The following is a 27,738-nucleotide window of genomic DNA, read 5'->3' on the forward strand; positions in this document are numbered from 1 at the left end:
ATGGCGGATGGTGGCGGGGCTCCAGCTTCTACCTCTGTGAGTGTTGTTCTCTGTTCCTTGCCCCCTTTTTTTGTCTGTCCTAGATTTTCCTTCTTTTCCTGTTCCGTTTGCCTTGCCCCTCTGGCCTTGACTCCCCTCGCCGCGCCCGGGTGGGGACCTGTGAGGCCGTTCCTACACTCCTTAATGGTTCTGCCTACGAATATACATACATATATATATATATATACGAATATGGGAGCTCTGGTAGCATAGTGGCTAAGACACTTGCCTGCTAACCAGACGGCTGGCGGTTCAAACCCACCAGCCACTCCTCGGAAGGAAGGTTGGGCAATCCTACTTCCGTAGTGATACTGCCTCGGAAACCCAAGGAGGGGTCGCTATGAGTCGGGGCCGACTCGACGGCACATAACAACAACAACAACATATACGAATATATACGGCGCCCGCTGTGAGCGTTAAATCAGTATCAGTTCTCGCTTTAGGGTTCCAGGCTTGCGAGGAAACCGAAAGTAGTCTAATGAGGGAAATAGAAGACTTGGGTTCCTGGAGGCAGCTGTGGGGGTGTTGGGTAACTTAATCAGGAGAACTTCTGAGACTGGAAGGGGCGCTGAAAGCGGTTTCAAGAGCTGGCGTCTTTGAAAAACTCGAAGTTCAATTGAGTGGTGGTGGAGCTGAGAGTCTTGCAAGTCTCGCTAAACAGCGGCTTGAACCTGAGGATGAGATAGCTGAGAGTTGAAGGGCCTTAACCAGAAGAGTGATAGGTTGAGATTTGGATTTTAGTCTCCTGTGGTGGTGGCAATGTAGAGAGTGGGCTGGAGGGTACCAGCCTGAAAGCTGTGGTTGAAATGAAGTGAGAAGTAACGGTGACGTTCCACAGGTGAAGACAGATATTAAAGATGTTATTGTTATGTGCCATCGAGTGGACCCAACTCGTAGTGACCCCTCCTTGGGTTTCTGAGGCGATATCTCTATGGAAGTAGGTTGCCCAACCTTCCTTCCGAGGAGTAGCTGATGGGTTTGAACCACCAGCCTTCTGGTTAGTAGTCAAGTGCCTTAGGCACTATGCTAGCAGAGCTCCTAGATTTTAAAGATACTGAGGTCAAAACAAAAGGACTTGGGGCCTGCGTGGGAAAACCAAGGAATTAGGAAGGATATCCAGATTTCAAGACAGAACAATTTTGTTGAGGGTAGTATTTGCTCAGTTAGTAAGAATTGAAATAGCAGTACACATATATGTGTGTGTGTATAGTTGTTTTGAGAATATACGCAGCAAAACATTCACCGATTCAGCAGTGTCTACATGTAAGGTTCAGGCACATTGATCACATTCTTTGAGTTGTGCATCCTTTCTTACCCTCCCTTTCTGAGTTGTTCCTCCCCAATTAACATAAATTCACTGCCCCCTAAGTTCCTATCTAATCTTTCCAGTTGCTGTTGTCCATTTGATCTCATAAATAGTTTTTTTTTTTTTTTTAAATCTCAGTTAGTTATATATAATGGCACCCATGTGTCTATAATCTCTAGCAAACATATAAAGATGATTCATGTTTTCCTTAGGGAGCCCACATTTTAACTGAAAAGACAGAACAGGAGACAAATCTAATGGGCTTAAATCTTACATGCATTTAGTTTATGGGAATTCAGATATATATATATTTGACTTAAAAAATGGCAGTAATTAAAAGCTATATTTTGTTCTTTTTATATACTGCCTGTTACTGGACACATTCACATATACATATTACTGTACAATACTATGTCCTATTCTTTAAGGGCCATTTAGAGTATTTTTTTCAAGGATGATTTTGACCATTCCTGCTTGTCAACTTGCTGGCTTTAGAACCAGACCCCATATACAATAGGAAACAGCTATACACAGTGATAATTGCTCTTAATAGAGGTATGTGCAAAGTGCTATGAGAGTTCCAAGGAAAGAGCAGCTCAATCTGCCCAAGATGAGCAAAAGTGGGGTCCACAGTGGAATATAAATTCTGATTGGGCATTTTAAGGATTGGTGCAGATTTTCACAAGTGCCCTTCAAACACAACCCCAATCTGTCACTTACATGTTTCTATGATGCTGAATAGGTTTCAGCAGAGGTTCCTAGAAAGAAAGGCCTGTCAATCTATTTCTGAAAATCAGCCAATGGAAAAAACCCTATGTATCACAACGATCCGGTCCCCTTGTGCATGGGGTCACCATGAGATGGGGACTGACTTGGTGACAACTAACAACAACAAGTTTATTAGGCAGAGAAGGAGGCAAGATCAAAGCTGAAGGGCCAGCTGTCTAAGGTGACTGCGTGATTAGACTAGCACTTTAAAGATTTCTTCCAATTCTAAACTCCTTTACTTTTAATCTTCGTCTCATGCGCCCTCTCGTTTTGTTTTTTCCCTCCTGTTACTTTTAGTCCCAAACATTTGCTTTGTGGACAGGATGGTCATGAAGATATTTTAACCAGATTCTCTTTTCTCAGGAGAAAGCCTGGCTTGAGGCTGCCCAGGCCTTCATACAAGAGACTCTGTGTCCGCCTGGCAAGGAGCCTGATGTCCAGTTGACTCAGTTGGTGATTGATTGTGTGAAGACAGTTTGGTTGTCCGAGGGAAGGAACCAGGGTCTTCCTTTGCCCCTCAGCTATAGGTAAGGAGGGGCAGGGATGGGAAGAGGTTGAATTTAAAAAAAAAAAAACCACCACTTTTACTGTGATTTGGGTGAAATTTTACAAAGCAAATGTGTTTTACATTCAACATTTCGTACACAGTATGCGTCATGGCACCAATTACAATCCCCACAATGGAATAGCTCTCTATTTCTCCCCTATGCTTACCCTTCTCTGTGTATCTTTCCTGCCTATGCATTCCTACCTCCTTAGCTTTCTCCCTATGCAACTCTCCCATGGTTGAATGATTTAAGGAATACATCTCCCTGGTGTAGGTATTTCACTCATAGGCCTGTCTATTGTTTGGCTGAGAGTTAAACTATAGGAGTGAGTCCAGGCCTGAAGGGTGACTAGGGGCTGTAGTCTCAGGGGTTTCACCAGTCTCTATCTGACCAATAATCCTGGTTGTTTTTGAATTTTGTTCCACATTTTTTTTCTCTCACTCTATCCAGGGTCTCTAATTTTAATCCCTTTCCAAGTGGTTGGCATTGGTAGCTGGGCACCATCCAGTTCTTCTGGTCTCAGGGTCATGTAGATGAGGTTCCCATGGTCCAGTAATCCTTTGGACTAATTGTTCCCATGTGTCTTTGATTTTCTTCACTCTTCTTTGTTCTGGATGAGGAGAGACCAATAGCTGCATCTTAGATGGCTGCTTGCAAGCTTTCAAGGCCCTAGTCACTAGTCACCAAAGTAGGATATAGAAAAGTTTTTGTGTACTGTGTTGTGCTAATAGAGCTTAATGTCCCCTGTAACCGTGGGCCCAAGCCCACATGCCCAGTGACTTACTTCTTCAGATGTTTAGTTGTAGCTAAGAAGTTATCCTAACTTTGTCCCTTTCTAGCTCTATAATGCAAATGGACATTTTTATAGCACATACAAATGCATATGTAGGGATATTGTCTGCCAAACCTGTATATGGTCCTGAATTTATTCCTGTTTGCCTACCCATGGATTTGAGTTTTAAAAGGAAGTATCTTGCCTTAGTTATCTAGTGCTGCTATAACAGAAATACCAGAATCGAGTGACTTCAATGAACAGAAATTTATTTTCTCACCGTTTAGGAGGCTGGAAATCCAAATTCAAGGCTGTGGCTCTACCAGAAGGTTTTCGCTCTCTTTTTCGCTTGCTCTCTATCCCCTCTGGGGGATGTCCTTGGCTCGTTTTCAGCTTCTGTTCCTTGATTCCTTGGTGATCTTCATGTGGCTTGGCATCTATCTTCTTCTACGTCTGTTGCTTAATCTGTTCTTTTATATCTCAAAAGGTTGGTTTGAGACACACCCTGCACTCATGTTGCACTGACCGCGCTGCGAGTCAGTTCCATCTGATCGTGACCCTGTGTCCAACAGAACGAACCGCTGCCAGTCCTGCTCCGTCCTCACAGTTGTGCTTGAGCCATTGTCACAGCCACTGTATCGATCCCTGTCTTGTTGGGAGCCTTCCCCTTGTTTGCTGATCCTTTACTTTACCAAGCGTAATATCCTTTCCAGGGACAGATCCCTTTTGTTAACATGAGCAAAGTGCAATAGACAAAGTATGACCATTCTCGCTTCTAAGTTGCATTCTGGCTGTACTTCTTCCAAGACAGATTTGTTTGTTCTTCTTGTAGTCTGTGGTATTTTCAATATTTTTTAAACAATACTATATATTACCATATTGACAAAACAAATAAAACCCATTCCTAAATGGGATTATAGCCACAGGTACAGGGGTTAGGATTTATAACACATGTTTGAGGGGACACAATTCAATCTATAACATAACTGTAGTTAGAAAAAAAAACAAACAAAACCCACTGCCATCGAGTCAGTTCGAACTCAGTGACCTATAGAACAGAGTAGAATTGCCTGATAGGGTTTCCAAAGCTGTAAATCTTTATGGAAGCTGATTGCCTATCTTTTCTTGTGGACTGGCTGATATGTTCAAACTGCTAACCTCTTGATAGGCTTTAATCACAGCACCACCAGAGCTCCTTGTTGTTAGAAAAAGGGGGAGTGAAAAGAGTGAGGGAAACTTGCTGAGGGGAGTTCAGGGTGGTCTAAACATACCTCTTTCTGCCAAACTTTCCTATTTGCCATCAAGCTCCTTTCTTCTTAAATCTCTCCTGAATTGGCTCATGCCATGAATAGAGGAAAAAAGAAGAGAGAAAAATAAAAAGGAAATTTGGAAAAACAGCTCTCAAAGGGAAGAGATAGCTGGTATTATCTTCATTTGTGTATTAGGAAACTAAGATACAGAGAGATTACATGACTTCAGCAAGTACAGATAGTTATGTTTAAGAACTGAGTTTAGGTTCTTCTGAGGGTGTTTTTCTTTCTTTTTTTTTTTTTTTTAAACTATACTGCCATTTCCTAAACTATTCTAGGCAATGTGAAAAAGTACCACAGAAAAGGATTCTATGGCCAAAAGAGTTTGAGAAACATTGGGTACATAACCTTCTCTAGGACAGTCATAAAGCTCATTAACATCTTCAAGGCTTTGAAAAGTCCTGCAAAAGAAACCTATAACCACTATCTTGTATATGAGATATATCATTCCCATGAATATCTTTATATTTTAAAGATATCTTATACGTGGCATCAATCTCTAAGCAATGTACAGTAGAGTTTTGCATACCTTTAGACTTTATATAAATGGTACCATAGCTTACATAGTCTCTGTATTTGCGTTTGTGCTTAACATTATATTTTTGTGATTTATTCATATTACACATATGATTGTAGTTTGTTTATTTTAACTGCTGTATAGTATTCCATTATGTGAATATACACATCACAGTTTATCCTTTTAAAAATAAAAAAGCTGGAAATCTGTCAAGCTTTGTTTAATTTGTTATTTCCCAAGCTACTTGAGCACAGAGTACTTTTTTTCCTTAGCATTCTTTAACGTGCTTATGGCAGTGTGGGAAACACAACATTCAACCAGGCTGCCTGTCTTAGTCAGTAAAGGCAAGGGATCTTTGGTGAGGAAACAGCTTAATTGTATTCCATGTTATCCAAAACATCATTTTCATAATTCTCTGTAGTTTTCTCGTTCATGGACTTGGTTATAAACCAGTGGTACTTGTTCCCAGAATGTAAATCAACATATTTCCTTCATTGAGAAGGCCTTGCCTGCGAAAAGGATCAACTGAAGTAAATAATGTGCTTAGTGATATTGTGTATACCCATGTACTTACGCTAATTTTTTAAAAACCTTAATATTTTTCTACATCCATATTTGTATCAGTCCTTTTTTCAATAAGAAATGAAAAGTTACAGATTTAGTGAAGTTACCTAAGTACTCTGTTCTGATCAAATTCTTCCTTATCCCCTCCCCAGCGGTCACCATTGTCCTCAAGGAAAGTGTAGGCTCATAGAGAGTGCACACCATCAACCTTATTAGTGATTTCACATTGATCCCCAGTGGAGTTGTACCAGTTTATACACGTACCAGCATACACCTGTATCTTCAGCCTTTGCTAAATCTGGTATTTACCATGTTAAATTTTTTTTTCCCTATTTAATAAACCAAACCAAACTCACTGCCATTGAGTAGCATCCGACTCACAGTGACCCCTTCTTGGGTTTCCGAGGCGGTGTCACTACAGAAGTAGATTGCCCAACTTTCCTTCTGAGGAGTGGCTAGTGGGTTTGAACCACTAGCCTTCTTGTTAGCAGTCAAATGCCTTAGGCACTATACCACCAGAGCTCCCACCCTACTTAATAGTAAGTGATATTTTGTTACTTTAATTTCACAGTAATTTCTAAGGGCCTTTTTTTTTCTTCTATTTAACTCTTCTTGTTTTACTCCATTGGACTGTTTTTCCTCTCTTTTCCTACAATTTTCATTCATGTCTGTAACTCTTAAGATTAAATTCATAGAAACGTCTTTTGAAAATGATCCTGCCAATGTCAGAAAAGCCCTGAGACAGGAGAGCTATCTATCAACTATTCTTAGTGCAGGGAATTGTGATTCCTATGGTCTCTATTACAGCGAGGTTAGAGTCTCCTGCAGATGAATTGAGTGTGGCCTAGTGCCCTCAGTGATCAAAGTCTAAAGGAAAGAAGATCCATATCTCAAAATTCTAGCATCATTGGAATAATTGAAAAGTGGTAAGCATTTTTTGGGAAACTTAAGAGTCTTTTAAATTTTCTTATTATTCAAGATAAATATGAAATACACCTACTTCTCACTTATCGAGTATCTCATTATCTGACATTATGCATTCATGACAATAGTAAACAGCCTGTCAGACTATTTTTCACATCAGTGATATACATCTAGCAGTAATGAAAGCCAAGGTGCAAGGCAAGAGTAATGCTGACTGTAATGGTTACGGTAATGTGTCAACTTGGCTGGCCCATGATTCTCAGTGGTTTGGGAGTTATGTAATAATGTAATCATCCTCCATTTTTACATAATAACCTGGTCTTTGAAACCTAACAATGTCCATAATTGAAGAATGGGTATAGAAAGATAGAACAATAGGAGGAGTCCATAAAGAATGATGGGTAAAGGTAAAAATGGAGATTATTTGACAGATATAAAAATATTTTCACTCACTTATTTTTTGTTTACTTTCATTGATTGCCTGCTGTGTGCCAGGCATTGTGGTATGCCTTGAAAGTTAACAATGATAAATGCTGAGGATTGAAATGCTTATTTATCTTCAGTTTCCTGACCTAGACTCTGAAGGATCTAGGGAAAGGATCCCTATCCTTACTCTTTTCTGTCCTGAGGCTATCTAAGATAAAGAGACCATTCTCTGTTTTTCCTGGACCTTTAGAAAAGTAGGAAAACACAGTAAGGGAGCATGGACTTAGGAGTGAGACACACCAAGCTTTGCTGCCTGTGCTGCTGCGTATTATTTGTATATATTTGATTGTGATATTATTTGTATCAACCTCTCTGAGTTCCCCATTGGTGATGGTTACAGGGTTCTTTTTTTTTTTTTTTTTTGAAGATTAACTGCAATATTGGGCATGAATGGACCCAGTAGAGTGCAGTACAAATAGCGGGGGCTCAATACATACTCGTTTCTTTCTTTGTTTTTTATCATCTCCAAAACTGTTTGGGAAGGAATGAGAACATATCCAGAAGGAGGTGGCCATCTAGAACACGTGCCCGATCTTTAATACTAATGTGGCTAATGCCCGTAGGTATGAAATTCAGATTAACTGTGATGTTTTGTAACTCTGTTCTCTTTCTTTTCCACTCAAAAACATTATAGGAGTTGTGTTTTTTCCTAGTGCTGCTGTAACAGAAATACCCCAAGTAGGTGGCTTTAAACAACAGAAATTTATTTTCTCACAGTTTAGGAGGCCAGAAGTTTGAATCCAGGGCATCTCTGTCAGCTCTGGGTGAAGCCCTTTGATTCTTTCAGTATCTCTTAGCCCTGGTTTCTCTTGGTTCCTTGGCAACCTTCACATGTCATCTGCCTTCCCTGTTTGTGCTTGCTTGTCTCTGTGTCTATGTTGTTGTTGTTAGGTGCTGTGGAGTCAGCTCCAACTCAGAGTGACCCTGTGCACAACAGAACAAAACACTGCCTGGTCCTATGCCAGCCTCACAATCCTTGCTATACCTGAGCCCATTGTTGTACCACAGTGTCAATCCATCTCGTTGAGGGCCTTCCCCTTTTCCGCTGACTCTCCACTTTACCAAGCATGATATCCTTCTCCAGTGAAAGGTCCCTTCTGACAACATGACCAATGTAGGTGAGGGTATACAAAAAGCCCATTGGCATCGAGTCATGATGACCATATAGGACAGAGAAGAACTGCTCCATAGGGTTTCCAAGGCTGTAATCTTTATGGAAGCAGACAGCCACATCTTTCTCCAGTAGAGCAGCTGGTGGGTTTGAATCTTATATGCAGCTGAGCATATAACCACTGAGCCACCAGGGCTCCTTTCCATAGGTGTAGGGGATAGATTTCCCACACATATTTTTGAGGGGCACAATTCAGCCCAAAACAGTGCCAGTGAGAAATAAAGTATTATAAAAATGTGAATCTGTCACAACTTTGATGATTTAATTATTATTTGTATCACATTATCTGTGACACACCTTACAGTTGTTAGTGACACAGCAGTATTGCAACATTTTGTTTAACAGTTGCTGATCTAAAACATCCTATTGAGATTTGGAAATTCTCTTGATACTAACTGCCCCCTCAGCCTCAGCTTTCCAGCTGATCTCTAGTACTATCGTGATATTCTAGACTGGAAAGGAAATCTGGTTGGGGCCATTGTGGTTGACCCATTAGTCAGATGCTGAAGTGGCCCTTTTGGAGTTTTCCGTGGAGATGAGAGCTGAGATGCTTTCGGGAGAGCAGTTTGTGGTATCTGTACTGCGTTCTCCCCATACACACACTCTCAGCCTCCGCTTTTTTTTTTTTTTTAAAGCATTTAAAACTTTTTATTGAAGTGTAATATATGTACAGAGAAGTGCATGTGAATAGAACAACTTGATGGAATTTTCACCAGCTGAACACACCCGTGTAATCATCACCCAAATCGAGAAATGGAAAATGACCAGTTCCCCAGAAACCCTTCTTATGCCCTCTCCCAGTCATCATCCTCCTACCAAGGGTAAGCACTATCCTAACTTTTAATACCATAGATGGATTTTGTCTGTTTTTCTGCTTTTAGATGTGGATTCCTACAATACACACTCTCAATAATGATAATAATAATAATAATAATAATAATTGTGTTTTATCTCAGCTTCTTCTTACCTTCTTATTTCATTTTCTGGGGTCCTCCCTGAAACCGTTTTGTTCAAGATACCAGTTGGCACACACTTTCTTCTTGCTTTCCCTAGTTACTACCTACCTAGCCTTTGGACCCAGACTCCATCCTCATTTTCTTAGCTCTTTACCCACAGTTTGGCCCCTTCATCCAGTCAAACTAGTCATCCCCTAGTCCATGTTGACACCAGCACCAGCTTTCTTTAGGCGATTTGTTGGGGTTGAGGGTAACCTCCCAGGCTTAGACCACTTTGCAGAACCTCTGTTCCCTTCACTTTACAGCTTTGTCTCAGTGCAGGACCTCAGGGCCCACCAGTGCCTCCCGTGCTGCAGCCATCTGTCCTGGAGCAGTAGTGCATACCAAGCTTGGGCACAAAAGGCCGGACCAGATGGGGTCGCTCTACCCCGGGAGCGACTATTACTTTTAGGGACACTAACAGATCTATCGGGGGACTTGGAACAAGAGCACAAGGATGGAAGCCTGTATGTGAGAGATAACACCGGTATTCTGGGCTGTGAGGTGAGTGGGAAGGCGGAATCAGATGCCTCAGATCTTAAAGAGAATGGTGTCTAGGGAACAAAGCAATGAAGTCTCATGGAGTAAAGGGGGGGAAGAGGTAGATTGGATGCAGGGGTTCTGGTTAACTCTTGACCTTGGTCTTTTCTAGCTCATAGATCTGGACCTTTCTTGGTTGGGCCACCTATTCCTTTTCCGCAGTTGGAGTTACCTCCCTCCTGCTAGGTGGGATTCCTCGGGGGAAGGGCATTTGGAACTCTGGGGTGCCCCCGTGCCAGTGTTCCCCTTGACCATCAGTCCTGGCCCTGCTTCACCTACTCCTGTCCTCTACCCAGAGACTGCTTCCCGCCTGCTCAGGCACAGGTAAGTCTTCCCCCTCTAGGGGTACAAGGAACGCTATGAAACTTAGAAGATGCTGGTAACTCAGCAGAAGGAGGGGAAAAAAGGATATTGATAGTAATACAGATGGAGTGTTCTAAATCAAAACAACTACAGGGCTTCCCAGAATGTTAAGAGCAAGGCTCTTCAAGGGAAATATGCCTTATCTAAGAGCCAGGAGAGTTAGAAGGAAGCTTTTAGAATAACAGCTTTAGGCTATGAAAATTTTACATCACTGTCAGACTATTCTTTATATAAGGAGGGAAAACATTTGTAGGGAAAAAAAGAAAATTAAAAATAACTTCTCTCTCTTCTTCCGGCTCTAGAAGCAGGCTCAGAGACGTGCAGCCAAACCTGGCTGGGGAGCTGGTTCGATTGAGTGCTCTGGTGAGCAGCCACAGGAAGACGTATTTTGTGTTGTGTCTTGGCGATTCATCCCCAGCTGTCAGCCATGTGTCCATTGTTGTACAGGTGAGGATTGGGGTCGATTAAGGGCCATGGAGATGTGAAAGGGGTGTTAGAACTCTTAACAGAAAAGACAGCATAAGAGGGAGAACTACATAGGAAGGGAAGACAACTGAGAAAAGGGTTGTTCTCTGGAACAATGTATTGGTAGACTCACAGTGAGGGGTAAAAGTGGTGGTGAGGCAGGACTCAGGGGACAGGCATTCTGGTTCTAGTATTCAGACTGGAAGGGAAGGCTCTCAGTGTGAATGAAGAAGGGGGTGAGATACTGGAGGTCCTAGTGAGAGATCAGAATGTAAGTTTAAAGAGTATATATAAGGTGAAAGGGGTGGAGAGTGGAAGCATCAGTATTCATCCATTCATCAAACTGTTATTAACTGCTTGCTTTTGGCAAAATAGTAACATTTGTTATTGTTGGTTGCTGTCACCCTTTGCCACCCCGTGTGCAGAATTTTTAAAGCTTCTCCATAGAGTTTTTAAAGCTGTGGCCTTTCAGAAGCAGACCATCAGGCCTGTCTTCTGAGGTGCCTCTGGGTGGGTTCAAACTGCCAGCCTTTTGGCTAGAAGATGACCATTTGTTATGGATTGAATTGTGTCCCCAAAAACAGGTTTTGTAAATCCTAACCCCTGTTATCTGTGGTTATAATCCCATTTGGGAATGGGTTGTCTTTGTTTACATTAGCAAGGCAGTCTTAACGTAGGGTATGTCTTAAGTCGGTCTCTCCTGAGATATGAAAGAGCAGTTTGAATAAGCAAGCAAGCAGAGAGAAGGGGGAAGACAGATGTCAGACCACGTGAGATCTCCAAGGAACTGAGAAATGGAAGCTGAAAGGAGACAAGGACTATCCTCTAAAGCTGCCAGAGAAAATGCCTTCTCCTAGAGCTGGGCCATGAATTGGGACTTCTCGCCTCCTAAACTGTGATGAAATGAGTTTTGTCAGAGCCACCCACTTGTGGTGTTTCTGTAATAGCAGCACTCGATAACTAAGAAAGCACTTAATAGTTTCTACCACCCAGGGACCTTAACAAGGTACTTGTAATACCTTACGATGAGGTGTGAAGTCCAAAGTCTGATTGGTGCTCCTCAGCTGGTTTTAGAGTAGAAATAGAGGTCTAGGAAATTGAGCGTGAGAGACTGTGAAGTTCCGGTGCCTTGAGTCGTCAGTGTGTTTGGAAGCCCTGAGAATGGCAGCAGGGATGTGTTACTCCTGTGGGAGGGGCACGCTCTGGAAGATCGTTACGTTTATGAGCAGTCTCTTCCTTGAAATTTTCCTCCTCCTCCGTAAATTTCTTCAGCAGCCTCCCTGCAGTCTTCCTTCTCCAGTCCGCACTATACCTTGCTGTCAGATTGTTATCTCCGTTGTCTTACTCTGTTTCTCATTTGCCTGTGAGGTCTTCTGCATGACATTTCTGAGTTTCATTTTTCTTTCTTTTTCCCTTATCTCAGCTCTTCCATTTTGTCTCCAGCACCTCCCAAGATGTTGCCTCTTCTCCATCCTGGCCAGTGTTCTCCCAGCCCCCAAATCATGTCTTTCTCATTCTGAGTTCTGAGTATTGCTATATCGTTGTCTCCTGTTTCTTCTCTCCACTTTAACAACAAGATATGTTCTTCAGGACCCTGTTCAAGTGCCACTTCTTTCACTAGACCATCCTGCTCATGCCAATGTATCCTAATCTTGCCTTTTCTGAAACCTTACTAAATAAGTATTGTTTCTTACACTTAATCATATATGGCTCCACATTATTTTGTAGCTTTGTGCTTGTGTTTTCCAGTGGTTTGAAATATATTAGAAAGAAGGGAACCGTTTATTGTAGTTCCCTTAACATCTACCCCAGGAGCTCTGGTAGCATAGTGCCTAAGGCACTTGACTGCTAACCAGAAGGCTGGCGGTTCAAACCCACCAGCCACTCCTTGGAAGGAAGATGGGGCAATCTACTTCCGTAGTGATACTGCCTCAGAAACCCAAGGAAGGGTCGCTATGAGTCAGGTCCGACTCGATGGCACATAACAACAACAACAACATGTACCCAATACATTACTGATTTAAATAAATGAAGCTTGGTTGTATGTTATGGGATACGGATAAGGGAAATGCTGAAAAGGGTATAATTTTTCTCATTGGAGGAAATTCTAGGGATGGTTTATGTCTTGGGAGAGGGTTTAGGAAAGATTTGGAATCTTTCTTCTGAGAGGAGTTCTGTGGCTTGAGATTAATTGGCAAACAGATGATGGAGAGGCAGGGGGCAAACTGTGAGGAGCAGAGTCTTTGAGGTCAAATCCTGATGGAAGGGGACTCTGGCAGAGGGACAGCTTCCATGGGAAGTGGCTCATGTACTCGTCTGCCTCTGCATAAGCCAGGTCCCGGCCCAGCTGGTGTGGCACCGTGTTCTTCAGCCAGGTAGGGCCTATGTGCTGACAGAGCTGCGAATATCCAAGATCCGTGATCATCGTTACCGTGTTTGGACGACCAGTCCCTCCTCCCGTCTGTTGCCACTGAAACCAGAATGTGTGCAGGAGCTGAAACTGGAGATGGAAGGACTAGTTTTGGAGACTGACCTCAAGCCACTCCCTATGCCCAGCAACTCTCAAGACAGGATGGGGGAGAAAAGTGTTGTCCAGAACTCCAAACTTCTCACATATACAGTGAGCATAAAGGAGAAGTCCTAGAACTCAAAGGGGGAGGAAATGCGGGTCTCCAAATAGGAAGGAAATAATGACCAGCTAAACCTTTATCCTCTCTGCAGGGAGTGGTCACTAGCGTACTGAATGAGCCTGCTGGCCTCTTTGAGCTGGATGGGCAGCTAGGGCTCTGTCTTGCCTACCAGCAGTTCCAAGGCTTCCGGCGGGTGGTGCGGCCAGGAGTCAGTCTGGAGGTATGCAAGGGGTTGGGGCTAGTGACAGGAACAGAGGCTGGCCCGTTAAGCAGCTTTTTTTTTTTTTTTTTTTATTTTTTTGGGTTTGGTTTTTTTTTTTTTGTTTCAAAGCTAAGTTAGATGTTAAAGAGACTAGGTGACCATTTTTAAAAATATCACAAATAATTATAATGGTCCTAGTTTTTTTTTTTTAACTTTGTAGGCTGTGCTTTTTTTATTTTTATTTTTATTTAAAGCAAGGTGGGAGCCTCTATAGTGAACAACATAAAAATAAATATAAGTTGGGAGAGTGCTTTTGTTGAGAATGATTTGGACAAGAGTTCAGAGAGGACGTCCAGATCAGAAGGGTGTAGAATCTTACTCGCCGTGAGGAAGGGTTGAGGCCACGGCACCTTTCTCATAGAAGGACCTTCTAACTGGAAGAGATGGCTAGAGTGGCACACAGGCCGGGATGGTCCCAGGTGGCCACCTGAGCCACGAGGAGCCACCAGTTCCACAGAAAGATGGGAGTGGAGCATGTGGGAAATGAGGGCTTATGGTGGAGCGGGTTGTGATGGAACATGAGGCATAGGGGCTGGAAGAAAGTAATAGCTTGTCTTTAGAAATTGTGTTCTTTCTCTTGGAACCCAGGCAGTGGAAAACTGTAACTACCTCTGCCTGGGGTCATGGAGTTAGGAGCTTCACCTCTGCTCTTTCAGTTTTTCTGCTTTTCTCTAGCTCCAGGATGTTCACCTTCTCCAGTCAGTGGGTGGAGGAACAACAAGGCCAGTGCTAGCCTCCTGTCTTGGTGGTGCCGTCCTAGTTCGGGGCTTCTCACCTCGGAAGACTGAGAGTCAGTCATCCCACCAAGTCCATGGGGCCTCTCTGTATGAACAGCTGGTATGGGAATATCAGTTAAGACTTCCTGTCTACCTGTGGGCTACCAAGGCCCTGGAAGAGCTGGCCTGCAAGTGAGGAGGATGGGGGGTCTGAGGTGGGGAGTGGTGGGAGTGGGACGCTGCCTCTCTCGGGAAAGTAGGGTCCTTGAAGAGACAGGAACAGTAGCTGGTAGCTTGGGTCTTTGAGGAAGTGACCCAGCTTCTTTCCCTGGTCAAGGCTGTGTCCCCATGTGCTAAGGCATCACCAGTTCCTGCAGCGCTCCTCTCCTGGAAACCCCAGCCTAGGGATGCAACTTCTGGCTCCTACCCTGGATACTCTAGCTCCGCCAGGTGGCCCCATTCGGAATGCAAACAAGGAGATCCTGGAAGAGCCTCATCGCTGTCCCCTCCAGAAAGTATGAAGGTGTGGGGGAAGGATCGGTGGGCTGGCTAATGAACTGAAGGGGCTAGCCAAGGCATACCTGGGACGGTGTGTGGCACACAACCTGATTTCTGTCTTCTCCCTGTCAGTATATTCGACTGCAGACTCCCTGCTCTTTCCCTGCTCTGGCCATCCTGAAAAAGGAAGGGAAGTCCAGGGCCTGGGCCTCCTTTGACCCTAAGGCCCTTCTCCCCCTCCCAGAGGTTTCTCACCTACCCAGTTGCCGGCTCAATCAGCATCTGGCCTGGTCCTGGCTCAGCCTGCTGCCCTCTGCCTTCCACCCAACCCAGGTAAATGAGGCTCTATCAGGGCTCCCTCTTTTTTCCATCCCCACTGCCACTCCCCTTGTTTAGGTCACTCTTATGTCTTGTCGTTTTTTTGTAATACTTTATTGTTGTTGATAATATATACAGCAAAAAAAATATACACTGATTCAAGTTTCTTTGTTTACAATTCAATGACATTGATTCCATTCTTCAAGTTGTATAGCCATTCTCACTCTATTCTTCTGTTTCTCCTCCATTAACATAAACTCAGTGCCTCCTAAGGCTCCTATCTAAGCTTTTGAATTGCTGTTGTCAGATTGATCCCATGTAGATAGTTTTTTTTTTTTTTTTTTAATTTTTATTGTGATTTGGGTGAAAGTTTACAGAGCAAATTGATTTTCCATTCAGCAGTTCATACACATTTTGTCTCATGACATTGACTGCAATGTCCCACAGTGTAACAGCTCCCTTCCCACTTCATGCCCATACTTACCTCTTCCCTGTGTCCTTCCCTCCATGTACTTCTGCCCCCGCTGTCTCCCTGTGCCTACACTGCCCTTCTCTTCTCCCGTGATTGATCTCTCCAAGGAGTATGTCCACCTGATGTAAATGTTTCCCCCATATGCCTGTCTTTTGTTTGACTGGGAGCCATAGGAGTGGGTTCAGTTCCAGACCTGAAGGGCAGCTAGGGGCTATAGTCTCAGTGGTTCCATCAAGCTCTATCAGACCAGCAAACCTGATCCTTTTTTTCTTTTAATGATTTTGAGTTTTGTTCCACATTGTTCTCCCACTCTGTTCAGGGTCTCCTACATAGATCCCCTTCTGAGTGGTTGACAGTAGTAGCCGGGCATCATCTTGTTCTTCTGGTCTCATGGTCATATAGGCTGAGGATTGCATGGTCTACCAGTCCCGTGGACTAATTGTTTCCACGCATCTTTGGTTTTCTTCATTCTTCTTTACCGTGGACGAGGTGAGACACATCATTGCATCTAGATGGCTGCTTGCAAACTTTTAAGATCCTAGTCACTACTTACTAAAGTAGGATGTGAAACAGTGTTTTTGTGTAGTATATTATGCCAGTGGAGCTTGATGTCCCCAGGGACCATGGTCCTGAGCCCACAGGTCCAACTACTTGCTCCCTCCAGATGCTGGCTGTGGCCAAGAAGCCACCACAACCTTGTCCCTTATCAGCTCTACTAGATACATGGACATTCTTCCATAACATACAAACATGCTTGTATTTGCCAACCCTATACATGGTCATGGGCACATGCCCCCCTGCCTAGACATACCTGATCATTTAGCCTGTCTATCCATGTACCCACCTGTAGATCAGTGTTTGCCATGATCCCATGTAGATAGTTGTTTTTTTTTTTTTTTTTTTTATGTAGATAGTTCTTAAAAGAACATAATGTTCAAGGCAGACTTTTTTCTCTTTTTTTTAATTTTTATCGTCATTTTGGTGAAAGTTCACAGAGCAAATTCGTTTTCGATACTGCAGTTCATAACACATTTTGTCTCATGACATTGATTGCCATTCCCCACAATGTAACAACTCGCTTCTCACTTCCTCCCCATAGCCACCTCTTCCCTATGTCCTTCCCTCCCTTGCACTCCTGCCTCCCGAGCTGTCTCCCTGTGCAAACATAGCCCTTCTATTCTCCCATGATTGATCTCTCCAAGGAACGTATCTACCTAATGTAAATGTTCCGCTCATAAGCCTGACTTTTGTTTGGCTGGAAGCCACAGGAGTGGTTTCAATTCCAGACCTGAAGGGCAGCTAGGGGCCATAGTCTTAGCGGTTCCACTAAGCTGTATAGGACAGATGTTTCTTACTAGTTAAGCTAAACTGTTGTTTGGTTTTAAGAAGAGTTCACGGGATATTTTTGGTTTAAGGTTTTGTTTTTTTTTAAATAATTTATTTAAAAAAAATTTTGCAGTGTTCCTTACCCTCCCCTCCCACCCCTAGTAACCAACAAAGAAAGTTTTCTTCTGTATATAAACCTTTCCTTGACTTTTGCAATAATAAACTAATACAATATTTGTCCTTCTGTGATTGACTTATTTCACTCAGCATAATATCTTCCAAGTTCAACCACATTATGCAGTGTTTTGCAGATTCTACATTATTCTTTAGTGTTCCATAGTATTCCATTATGTGTATGTACCATGGTTTGCTTACCCATTATTCTGTTGATGGGCACCTAGGTTGTTTACATCTTTTTGCTATTGTAAATAACACTGTGATGAACATGGGTGTGCATATATCTGTTTGTGTTCTGACTCTCACTTCTTTAGGATATACACCTAATAATGGGATTACTAGATCAATTGGTATTTCTAATTCCAGCTTTTTAAGGAATCACCATACTGCTTTCCATAGTGGTTGGATCATTTGACAGTCCCACCAACAGTGTATGAGAATCTCGATCTTTCTACATCCTTGCCAGCATTTGTTATTTTCTGTCTTGTTGAACTTTGCTGCTAGTGCTGGGGCAAGATGGTATCTCGTTGTTTTGATTTGCATCTCTCTAATGGCTAATGATCGTGAACATTTCTTCATGTGTTTGTTGCCTTCCTAGATATCCTCTTTGGTGAAGTGTCTACTCATATCTTCTGCCCATTTTTTAATTGGATTATGTGTCTTTTTGTTATTGAGGTATTAGAGTTTTCTTTAAATTTTAGAGCTAAGTCCCTTGTCAGATATGTCATTACCAAATATTTTTTCCCAGTCTGTAGGTTCTCTTTTGACTCTCTTGGAGAAGTGTTTGGAAGCACATAAAAATTTAATTTTTAGAAGGTCCCATTTATCTAGTTTATCTTCTGCTATTTGTACATTTTGGGTTATGCTTGACAGTCTATTTATGCCATGAATTAGGGCCCCTACGTTTGCCCCTAGTTTTTCCTTGAGGAACTTTATAGTTTTAGGTTTCACATTTAAGTCTTTGATCCATCTGGAGTTAATTTTTATGTATGGTGTGAGGTACAGATCTTGTTTCATTTTTCTGCAAATGGATAACCAGTTTTCCCCATTTAATGGATTTTGGCCCTTTGCCAAAGATCAGCTGACCACAGGTCGATGGATCTATTTCTGCATTCTCAATTCTATTCCCCTGGTCTATGTGTCTGTTGATGTACCAATACCAGGCAGTTTTGACTACTATGACTGTGTAGTAAGCTTTAAGATCCAGGAGTGTGAGACCTCCTACTTTCTTCTTCTTCAATAGTGTTTTGCTTATCCGAGGTCTCTTTCCTTTCCATATAAAATTAGTGATTCGTTTTTCCATATCCTTAAAGAATGTTGATGGGATCTGGATTGGGATTACATTGAATATATAGATTGCTTTGAGTATTAGTGACATTTTCACAATGTTCAGTCTTTCTATCCACGAGCGTGGTTTATTCTTCCATTATGTAGATCTCTTATGGTTTCTTGAAGCAATGTTTTATAGTTTTCTTTGTATAGGTCTTTTGTGTCCCTAGTGAGATTTATTCCCAAGTATTTAATTTTTGGTAGCCATTGTAAGTAGTATTGTTTTCCTTATTTCTTTTTCAGCAGTCTCTTTGGTGGTATAGAGAAATCCAACTGATTTTTGGATGTTGATCTTGTATCCTGCCACTATGCTAAATCTCTCAATTAGTTTCAGGAGTTTTTTTGCTTAGTCTCTTGGATTTTCTATGTGTAGGATCGTATCGTCAGCAAATAGGGATAGTTTTAGTTCATCAATTTGGATGCCTTTGATTTCTCTTTCTTGCCTTATTGCCCTGGCTAGGACTTCCAGTACAATGTTGAATACAAGTGGTGATAGAGGGCATCCTTGTCTGATTCCTGTTCGCAAGGGGAATGGTTTCAGTCTCTCTCCATTGAGAATAATGTTGGCTGTTGGTTTTGCGTATATGCCCTTTATTGTGTTGAGGATTTTCCTTTCTATTCCTATTTTGCTGACATTTTAAATCAGGAATGGGTATTGGATTTTATCAAATGCCTTTTCTGCATTGATTGATATAATCATATGGTTCTTTTCCTTTGTTTTATTTATGTGGTGGATGATGTTAATTGTTTTTCTAATTGGAACCATCCTTGCATACCTGTATGAACCCCACTTGGTCACAAAGAATGATTTTCTTGATATGTTGTTGGAGTCTGTTGGCCAGGATTTTGTTGAAGATTTTCGCATCTGTATTCGTGAAGGATATTAGTTTGTAGTTTTCCGTTTTAGTGATGTCTTTGCCTGGTTTTGATATCAAGGTTATGCTTGTTTTAGAAAATCAATTAGAGAGGATTCCATCCTTTTCTGTGTTCTGGAACAGTTTGAGTAGGACTGGTGTCAGTTCTTTTCTGAATGTTTAGTAAAATTCTCCAGTGGAGCCATCTGGGCTGGGGCTTTTTTTGTTGGTAATTTTTTTTATGACCTGTTCTATTTCTTCTTTTAGCATGGGTCTGTTTAAATTTTCCACCTCAGTTTATGTTAGTTTAGGTAAGTGGTATGTTTCTAGAAATCTGTCCATTTCTTCTGGATTTCCAAATTTGTTGGAATGTAGTTCTTCATAGTATTCCTGATATTATCCTTTTAATCTCTGTTGGTTTTGTTGTGATGTTGCCCAGTTTGTTTCTTATTCATGTTATTTGTATTCTCTCCCTCTTTTCCTTTGTTAAATTTGCCAGTGGTTTGTTCATTTTATTAATCTTTTAAAAAAAACAGTTTCTAGTCTTGTTGATTTTTTTATTGTCTTTCTATTTTCTGTTCCATTTGTTTCTGCTTGAATCTTTATTATTTCTTTTCTTCTGGTGACTGTAGGCTTTTTTTGCTGCTCTTTTTCCAATTGTTGGAGATGTTGGGTTAAAGTATTGATTTTGGCTCTTTCTTCTTTTTTGATGTGTACATTTATTGCTATAAATTGACCTCTGATCACAGCTTTTGCTGTGTCCCAAAGATTTTGGTATGTTGTGTTTTCATTCTCATTTGATTCATGGAATTTTTTAATTTCATTTTTTATTTCTTCTATTACCCAGTTGTTTTCAAAGAGGGTGTTACTCAGTTTCCATGGGTTTACTCTTTTTCCGTTCATCTTCCTATTGTTGATTTCTAATTTTATGGTATTGTGATCTGAGAAGATGCTTTGCAATATTTCAGTGTTTCTGAATTTATTAAGACTTGCTTTGTGGCCTATTCTGGAAATTGTTCCATGTGTTCTGGAAAAGAATGTATATTGTGCTGTTGTTGAGTGAAGTGCACTGTAGGTGTCTATAAGGTTAAGTTGGTGGGTTGTATTGTTTAGTTCTGTGTCTTTGTTGAGTTTCTTTCCAACTGTTCTATCTTTGATTGAAAATGGTGTATTAAAGTCTCCTCCTATGACTGTAGAATCATCTATTTGTCTTTTCAATTCTGTTAAAGTGTAATATATGTATTTTGGAGCTCTTCATTGGGTGCATAGATATTTACTATTGTTATGTCCTTTCATTTAGTTGATCCTTTAATCATAAAAAATGTCCTTCCTTGTCTCTTATGGTGGTTTTTGTCTCAAAGTCAATTAATATCGCCACTCCTGCTCTTTCATGATTGCCATTTGCTTGGTACATCTTTTTCCAACCTTTGATTTTTAATCTATTTTTGTCTTTATCCCTAAGTTGTGTCTCTTGTAGACAGCATATTGATGGGTTATGTTTTCTTATCCAGTCTGCAACTCTCTGTCTCTTGAGTGGTGCATTTAATCCATTGACATTCAATGTAATTATTGACAAGTATGAATTTGTTGCTGTTATTTTATTTTGTTAGGTGTTTTTTGTGATGTTGCTGATTTCTTTGTTCCATTTAATTTTCTGTGCTGAATTCATTTTGTTTATGAATAGTGTTATCACTTCCTTCATTGCTATTGTTTTAGTATTTAGTATTTTAAATATTTTACTTGTCCTCTTTTTTATTGTGGTGTCAAGGTTTATCATTTTTCTTTGAGGTTATCCTGTGATATATAGTTTTCTTCCCAAGTTTAGAACAGTCCATTCTATCTTGCAATTGTCTTGACTTCCTCACCATTTAGAAGTTCTGTAACTACACAATTTTTCTTCTCTTTTTGGTTTGTAGTTGTCCTCATTTGCTAATTGATGTCTTGGTTTAAGGTTTAAAGATGATCTTGGCGAGTAGTTTTAGGGGCTCATCTACCCTCCATGGCTCCAGAAAGTCTAGCATCCATGAGAATTTGAAATGCAGTTCTACATTTTCCCCCTTTTGATCAGGATTATTCTATCAAATCTTTGATCAAAATGTTCAGTAATATTTACCATCTGGTTCTTCTGGTCTCATTAGCATAGGAAGCATTGTTCATGGAGGCAGTTAGCCACATATTCCATTTATTCCTCCTGTTCCTGTCATGTTTTGTCATTTTAACTGCACTGGCCCTGTAACTTTACTGCCCTGTTCATTCTTGCTCCCTCTAATTCATTCTCCCTGCAACAACGAGATGGAGTTGGGTAAAATGTAATGAGGACTCCATAACTCTTGCTCAGACCCTTTCCATGGTTCTCCCGGGGCATGTAAAATAAAACCCAGATTCCTTGTTATGTCCTGTGAGGTCCTGCATCATCTACCTCTATCCTTAATTTGTACTACTTTCTCCCACTACTAAGTGTGTGAAATGCATGTTTTTTTTTAATGTTTGCATTTTTGTATATGTGTCTATTTTTCCCACTGAATATAAGTTCCTTGAAGCCTTACCATGTCTTTTTTGTTCACTTTGTAGCTGTAACATTTAATACAATTCTTGGCACATAGGAGATGCTCACTAATTATTTAATCCTTGGCTTTCTTCTCCCTTTAGGTTGTAGTCGGGGTTCTAGTACCGTCATCTCATAAAGGTTGTCTGCAGCTTCGGGACCAAAGTGGTTGCCTGCCCTGCCTTCTCCTGGCCAGGCACTCTCAACCCATCACTGACCCTCGGCTCATAGGTTTGGAGTTCAGAGGTGGAGAGAAGATGGTGGCAGGGGAGAAGTCCTTGGAACCTGAAGGGCCTGGGAGGAAGCATCTCCTGGGATTGACTAGAGTCCCAGAAGTGGCACATGTTGATCAACATCTTTTGGGAGCAGTTTGGTAGACCAGTATTGGCAGATAGGGAAAAGGGGATCCCTACCAGAACTACAGTTCTCAACATCATTTCTCCTACCATAGATCCTAATGTTATAAACCAAGATTCCAACTCCTGTTTTCCACATTTTTAGTTTGGAAGAATAATGGTCTAATTTGTACTTACAGAGATTTTTAGATAGGGAAACACTGGAGAGGAAAAGTTTTTTAGCTTTAATGGGCACTTTAGGGATCTGTGAGAAAGTAGAATCAAGGCCTGTCAGCCTGGAGGCTAGAGGCTATACTGGACATGACAATGGAATGCTTTCTCCCTTGATCCCTCAAAGGTGGGGTCAGCTCTGGGCCTTCATGTTGTGTTAGGGGAGCAGCGCTGGCTAAGCAGTTGAGCAGTGAGACTTGCAGGATGGTGGGCTCCACTGCTTATCCTATAGTTCTCTTGCCTAAAATAAAATTTTCTTCCTCCAGGCTGCCTAGTGAGGGTAGAGAAGTTCCAATTGATAGTAGAGAGGGATGTCAGAAGCAACTTCCCATCCTGGAGGGAGCTGAGCATGGCAGGCTTCATCCAGAAGCAGCAAGCCAGGTTGGATCCTTGGGGTAGAGTCTATACTCTTGAGGCTCTGAGGGGAAGGGGAAGTGGCAAGGGATGGAATGCTTTCTCTCAAACCCCTAGCACTTGCATTGCTAGGAATGCTATTGTTTCTCTGAACAGAGTCTATGTCCAGTTTTTTCTGGCTGATGCCCTGATCCTGCCTATGCCTAGACCCTTCCCTTGCTCAGCCGCTTCCTCAAGACTTCCTCAGACAGAACCCACCCACCCAGATGGACCCCACCTAGGACAGAGCCGGCTGTTCTTGCTATGCCACAAGGAGGCCCTGATGTATCGGAACTTTTGTGCCACCCCAGGAGCCAGTCTAGAGGTGCCCAAGCCCACCCTTAGTTTCCACGTGTCAGGGAGCTGGCTTGGGAGCACCCAGAGGAAGGAGGGGACTGGATGGGGCCCACCTGAGCTCCAGGGAGATGAGAACAGGAATCAGAAGGTAAAGTGAGATTTCAGGGACCTAGGACCTGCCCTTCTGTGCTCAGCTCCTGACTGGAACCACTCAGCTCCCTACTCTTCCTCATCACAGGTTCTCCTCATCTTCTTTGGCCCATCAGTCCGCTGGTTTGAGTTCTTACACCCAGGGCAAGTGTACCGACTTGTGGCTCCAGGCCCCCCTGTGAGTACCATACATCGTCGTACTCTTCCTCAGAAAGCTTTTTTATGTTGAGGTTTAGGGAGGGTAAGCCAGTGCCTCATCACTTTCTAAGATTCCTAGAAGAAGGCTAGATTTAGAGATAATAGAAGGCCTGCCTGTGTTTAGATCACTTCCTTCACCAGTCTCCAGAAAGCCGGCCGACTTGGGTCATGGTATTATATAACCCTCCCCTCAGCAGTAGAACACGCTCAGGCCGTCATCTTCCCATTTCCTGGCAGACACCAACGTTGTTCAAGGAGGATGGTTCATCCTGCATATCTCAGCGGCCTTTGGAGTTGGCTGGCTGTGCATCCTGCCTCACTGTCCAGGATGAGTGGACGCTGGAGCTTGAGCACCCCCAGGACGTTCCAGATGCACTGGATATAAACAAGATACTTCCTGAACCCTCACTGAGTGACCTCCTCAATGACAAGTAAATCAGGCCCCTCCAGCCGATTCTGTGATCGACTTTGGCAAACAGTTTGTTGTCTGCCACAGCATGTGTTTCTTTACAGGATGTGATTTTGCTTATAGGGGATTGGTGTCAGTGTAAGATGGAAGTCATTTTTCATACCTGATTTTTCCCAGCATGTTCATTTTGGAGTGATCGTGAGCAGGCTTTCCAACAGTTAACCAAACCCATTGCTGTTCAGTGGATTCTGGCTCATTGCAATGCTGTAGGACAGAGTAGGACTGTCCCATAGGGTTTCCAAGGCTGAAGTCTCTATGGAAGCAGACTGCCACATCTTTCTCCCACAGAGTCTCTGGGTGGGTTCAAATCACTGACCTTTCCATTAGCAGGCAAGCACTTAACCACTGTGTCACCAGGGCTCCTTCCCAGTTAAGGAAAGGGCTTAGCAAATAAAGGGAAATGAAAAAAAAAAAAAAGGAAATATAAGGAAAAAAGCTGAAAATCTAAGAAGGGTCTTCCATTAGTGCAAGAAGTGGCTGGTTTATGGCATCAGGAATAACTATACTTTCCTCAGGTAAGCTTCTTGGGTAGCTTACATTGAAGGAGGGGGTGTGAGCCCAGGGTATAATGATGGACTACGAGTTTTAAGTGTGAATTCAAATGGAAATTTAGCCATACTACAATTTTTTGTGAGGGCTCTGGTTACAGAGTTGTGTAGGTTTGGAGTCATTTGCCACACTATATTTTTTCCCCTAAGTCCTGTTACTTTTACTGTGCCATTTGGCAAAGCAGGAGGTTTTTCAGGGCCTCCTCTATGGTGTTCTAGAGGAAATGCCTGTACTTTAGTTCCTTTTTCTAACTTTTGACCTGACTCTTCATTCTATGCCTCCTTACACCTCCTTTCTCAGTGTTTTCTCTGACCCTCCAGCTTAACAGGTTTGGTGTCTTTCTCAGCTGAGATTTTGTCACGGACTCTGTGTAAGCCATTTCCAGCCCCTCACTGGACAAAGCATGGTAATGACACCTCCTCTGGGGGGAAAGTGTGAAATAGAATGGTGGGACCTTGTGGTCCCAACAGACACGGCTGACTCTCCCCTTTCCTTTTGCAGGGAGCACAGGAGCTGTGAGAGGGTGTGTGAAGCTAACCGTAGCTGTAGACACTGCTGGCTGTGAATTTCCCCCTCACCTGTGCATATATATTGACCGACACCTGCCTATTCCACTAGGACTCCTTCCAGGAGCTCGAGTCTACTTTAAACAGCTGGAAAAAAGAGTTTCCAGGTGAAGAGCTAGGTTATGAGACTGTCTCCTCCCTCTATCAATGTGGTTCTTTCTTCTAAAATTTTAGAAGTTTTAATTTTGGTGGCGTACATGTAACAAAACATTTCAACCATGTTTGTGGACAATTTTGTGACGTTAACTGTATTCACCATGTTGTGGAACAGTTACAGTGGTTCTCTTTCATGTTTACTCCCACTCACCTGCACTACAGTGAATCTTTCATGTTTATTCCCACTTACCTACACTACAGTGAATCTTTCTTTGACAGCTTTTGGTACGTTAGTCTTACCTTGATCTCCTTCATCCCCATGGAGAAGTTCTAGACCAACCCTTCCCTTGTTCTTCCCTCAGCTTTGTTAGAGCCAAGGCCCATCTTCAGGGGGAGTGGCCAAGCCTGTGATACATAATCTCTGAGGTTCCAGCTTCTACCCCAGTTTGACTTCTTTACTCCTCATCATCACTCTTTCCCCTGCACATGCAGATCCCACAATGTTTACTGCTGTTTCCAGTCGTCCACTTACATGCGGGTCCTGAGCTTTCCCCCAGAGACCACCATCAGGTCAGTACCCCAAGTCCTGATTCCTAACTTCCCTTCCTCACATGCACATGTCCCTATCTTTGGAATTTTTGCCATATTTACAGTCTTCTCCAATCCCAGCAGAATGTGTTGTCAGAAGGATATCCTCTGCTCTAAGTAAAATATGCCCCATACCTGTCAGTTTAGTCAGAAAGATATAGTGCTCTAGGCCTTGCCAGCTTTTTATTCTAAGGTGGAAATAAGCAAATATCTCTTTCTTGGCTAACATCTTGGTTATTCAAGATGAAATGAATGAGGACAATCGGAGATCAGCAATCAAAGAGAGGGGCATTGGGGGATTCTGAGAGCGCTGGTACCTACTGCTATCCCTGTTCCCATGCCTGTTAGCTCCTTCCAGACTCACCCTGTGTTTAGAACCCCTTTGGCTGTTACTTGACCCCTGTCTCTCTTTCTCTAGCACTCCCTTGCCCCACATCTACCTGGCTCAACTTCTGCAGGGTCACCAGGCCCCATTCCAGGCCACTGCCTCTTGTCATATTGTTTCAGTCTTGAGCCTTCAGCTTCTCTGGGTGTGTACTCATTGTACCAGCCTCTGCCGCCAGGTATGTGAGAGGCCAGACTGAGCTGGGTGCAGGGTGCCAGAAGAATTAGGTAGGACCAAGAGGATTTTTCTTCCAACCACTTTCTTCATCCCAGGAAAGGTGTACTCATCGAGGCCCAGCTTGCCCTACTCAGACATCCATCAGCCAGGCCCGAATCAGGTGAGAGCACAAGGTGGGCTCCCCTTGCACCGTTTACTTCCCAGTTGATTGTATGACTTGCCATACTTTTGTGGCAAAAATGGGGACTATATCTGTCTTGTTATCCCTGTGCCAGCAAAGTTCCTAGCTCATGGGAATTGTGTCATATTTTTGGAATGAGGGTAAGGTGAGCTGCAGACTGGAAACAGTTGGGGTAGGGAAGCATTTTGGGTCCAGGAGACTGGCCCCTGTATGTGCTGTGGGAGTGAGTAACTTTGCTCCCCTGCTCCTTTCCCCTTCCCCCAAGGCTCCTGGTGGAAGATGGGACTGCTGAGGCTGTGGTGACCTGTAGGGACCATCATGTGGCGGCAGCACTAGGGCTGTGTCCCAGTGAGTGGACCTCCCTCCTGGAGTGTGTTCGAGTGCCGGGGAGAGTGGTCTTGTACTTTACAGGGCCCGGCGCCCAACTTGAGGTGAGATGTCACTAGGGGGTGGGGGGCTCAGAGACCCAGATGCCTGGAGGTTTGGGTTGGTAGAGGGTTTGGAGCTTGGGCTCCGATTCATCCTGAGTTTCCCTTTCTAGTCCTCAGCCAAGACTGATGAGCCCGTGACCCTCTTTCTGTGGACACTCTGTACCAGCCTCTCTGTCCTCCGCCCTATCGTACTTTCTTTTGAGCTTGAGAGGAAGCCCTCCAAGATCCTCCCATCTGGTAAGGGTGGAGTTGGCGGGAGGTGGGCAGATAGCTGGCTCCTCAGGAACAGAGGGACGAACAATTGGGGATTTCTGGAGTTGGGAAGGAGGATGGTGAATGGGACTAAAACCACATACGTGGGGCATGTTTTTTTTTTTTTTCTCTTCCCATTTAGAACCTCCCCGACTACAGCGTTTCCAATGTGGAGATCTCCCTCTCCTGACCCGTGTGAATCCCAGACTTCAGCTGTCATGCATCTCTGTTCGGGAGCCAGAGTACCCCTGCTCTCTGGGGGCCTTTGCTTCCTCCTGTTAGCCTACACTACAAGAATGACTGAAACTTTGCCCTGCTTTGCTGAAAACCTGAAGGCCTGGGTCCTAGCTCTTCCCCTGTGTTGCTCCTGCTTTCTCTGTGCTTGAACGAGGAGCATAGATCCTTGGATTCGCAAACTGCTGCTCACTGTAATTTCTCCTCCTTGGTCCTAGGTGAAGGACCTAACATCCTGGAATCAGCCTGCCTTGTGGAGGAAATTGTAAAGACGGGCAAATTATGGTGCTGTTCATATTTCCTCTCTGGTA

The 27,738-nt window shown here is 42.9% G+C and overlaps 1 protein-coding gene across 1 annotated transcript; it reads left to right on the plus strand.

Moving 5' to 3' along the window:
* Positions 1-27,475, plus strand: CTC1 (CST telomere replication complex component 1). The gene is made up of 23 exons (XM_007952348.1): positions 1-36; positions 2,477-2,640; positions 9,667-9,904; positions 10,053-10,264; positions 10,606-10,750; positions 13,104-13,388; positions 13,490-13,618; positions 14,336-14,568; positions 14,714-14,891; positions 15,007-15,207; positions 22,000-22,126; positions 22,728-22,842; positions 22,972-23,299; positions 23,390-23,479; positions 23,737-23,930; positions 24,838-24,923; positions 25,019-25,190; positions 25,672-25,749; positions 26,186-26,330; positions 26,425-26,489; positions 26,776-26,941; positions 27,052-27,178; positions 27,336-27,475. The coding sequence occupies exons 1-23, from the start codon at positions 1-3 to the stop codon at positions 27,473-27,475; spliced, it is 3,654 nt and encodes a 1,217-aa protein (XP_007950539.1).
* The last annotated feature ends 263 nt before the right edge of the window (positions 27,476-27,738 follow it).

This window comes from Orycteropus afer, unplaced genomic scaffold (genome assembly GCF_000298275.1).
Source record: "Orycteropus afer afer isolate SDZICR_OR568_19922 unplaced genomic scaffold, OryAfe1.0 scaffold00330, whole genome shotgun sequence".
In the NCBI taxonomy this organism is placed as follows: domain Eukaryota; kingdom Metazoa; phylum Chordata; class Mammalia; order Tubulidentata; family Orycteropodidae; genus Orycteropus; species Orycteropus afer.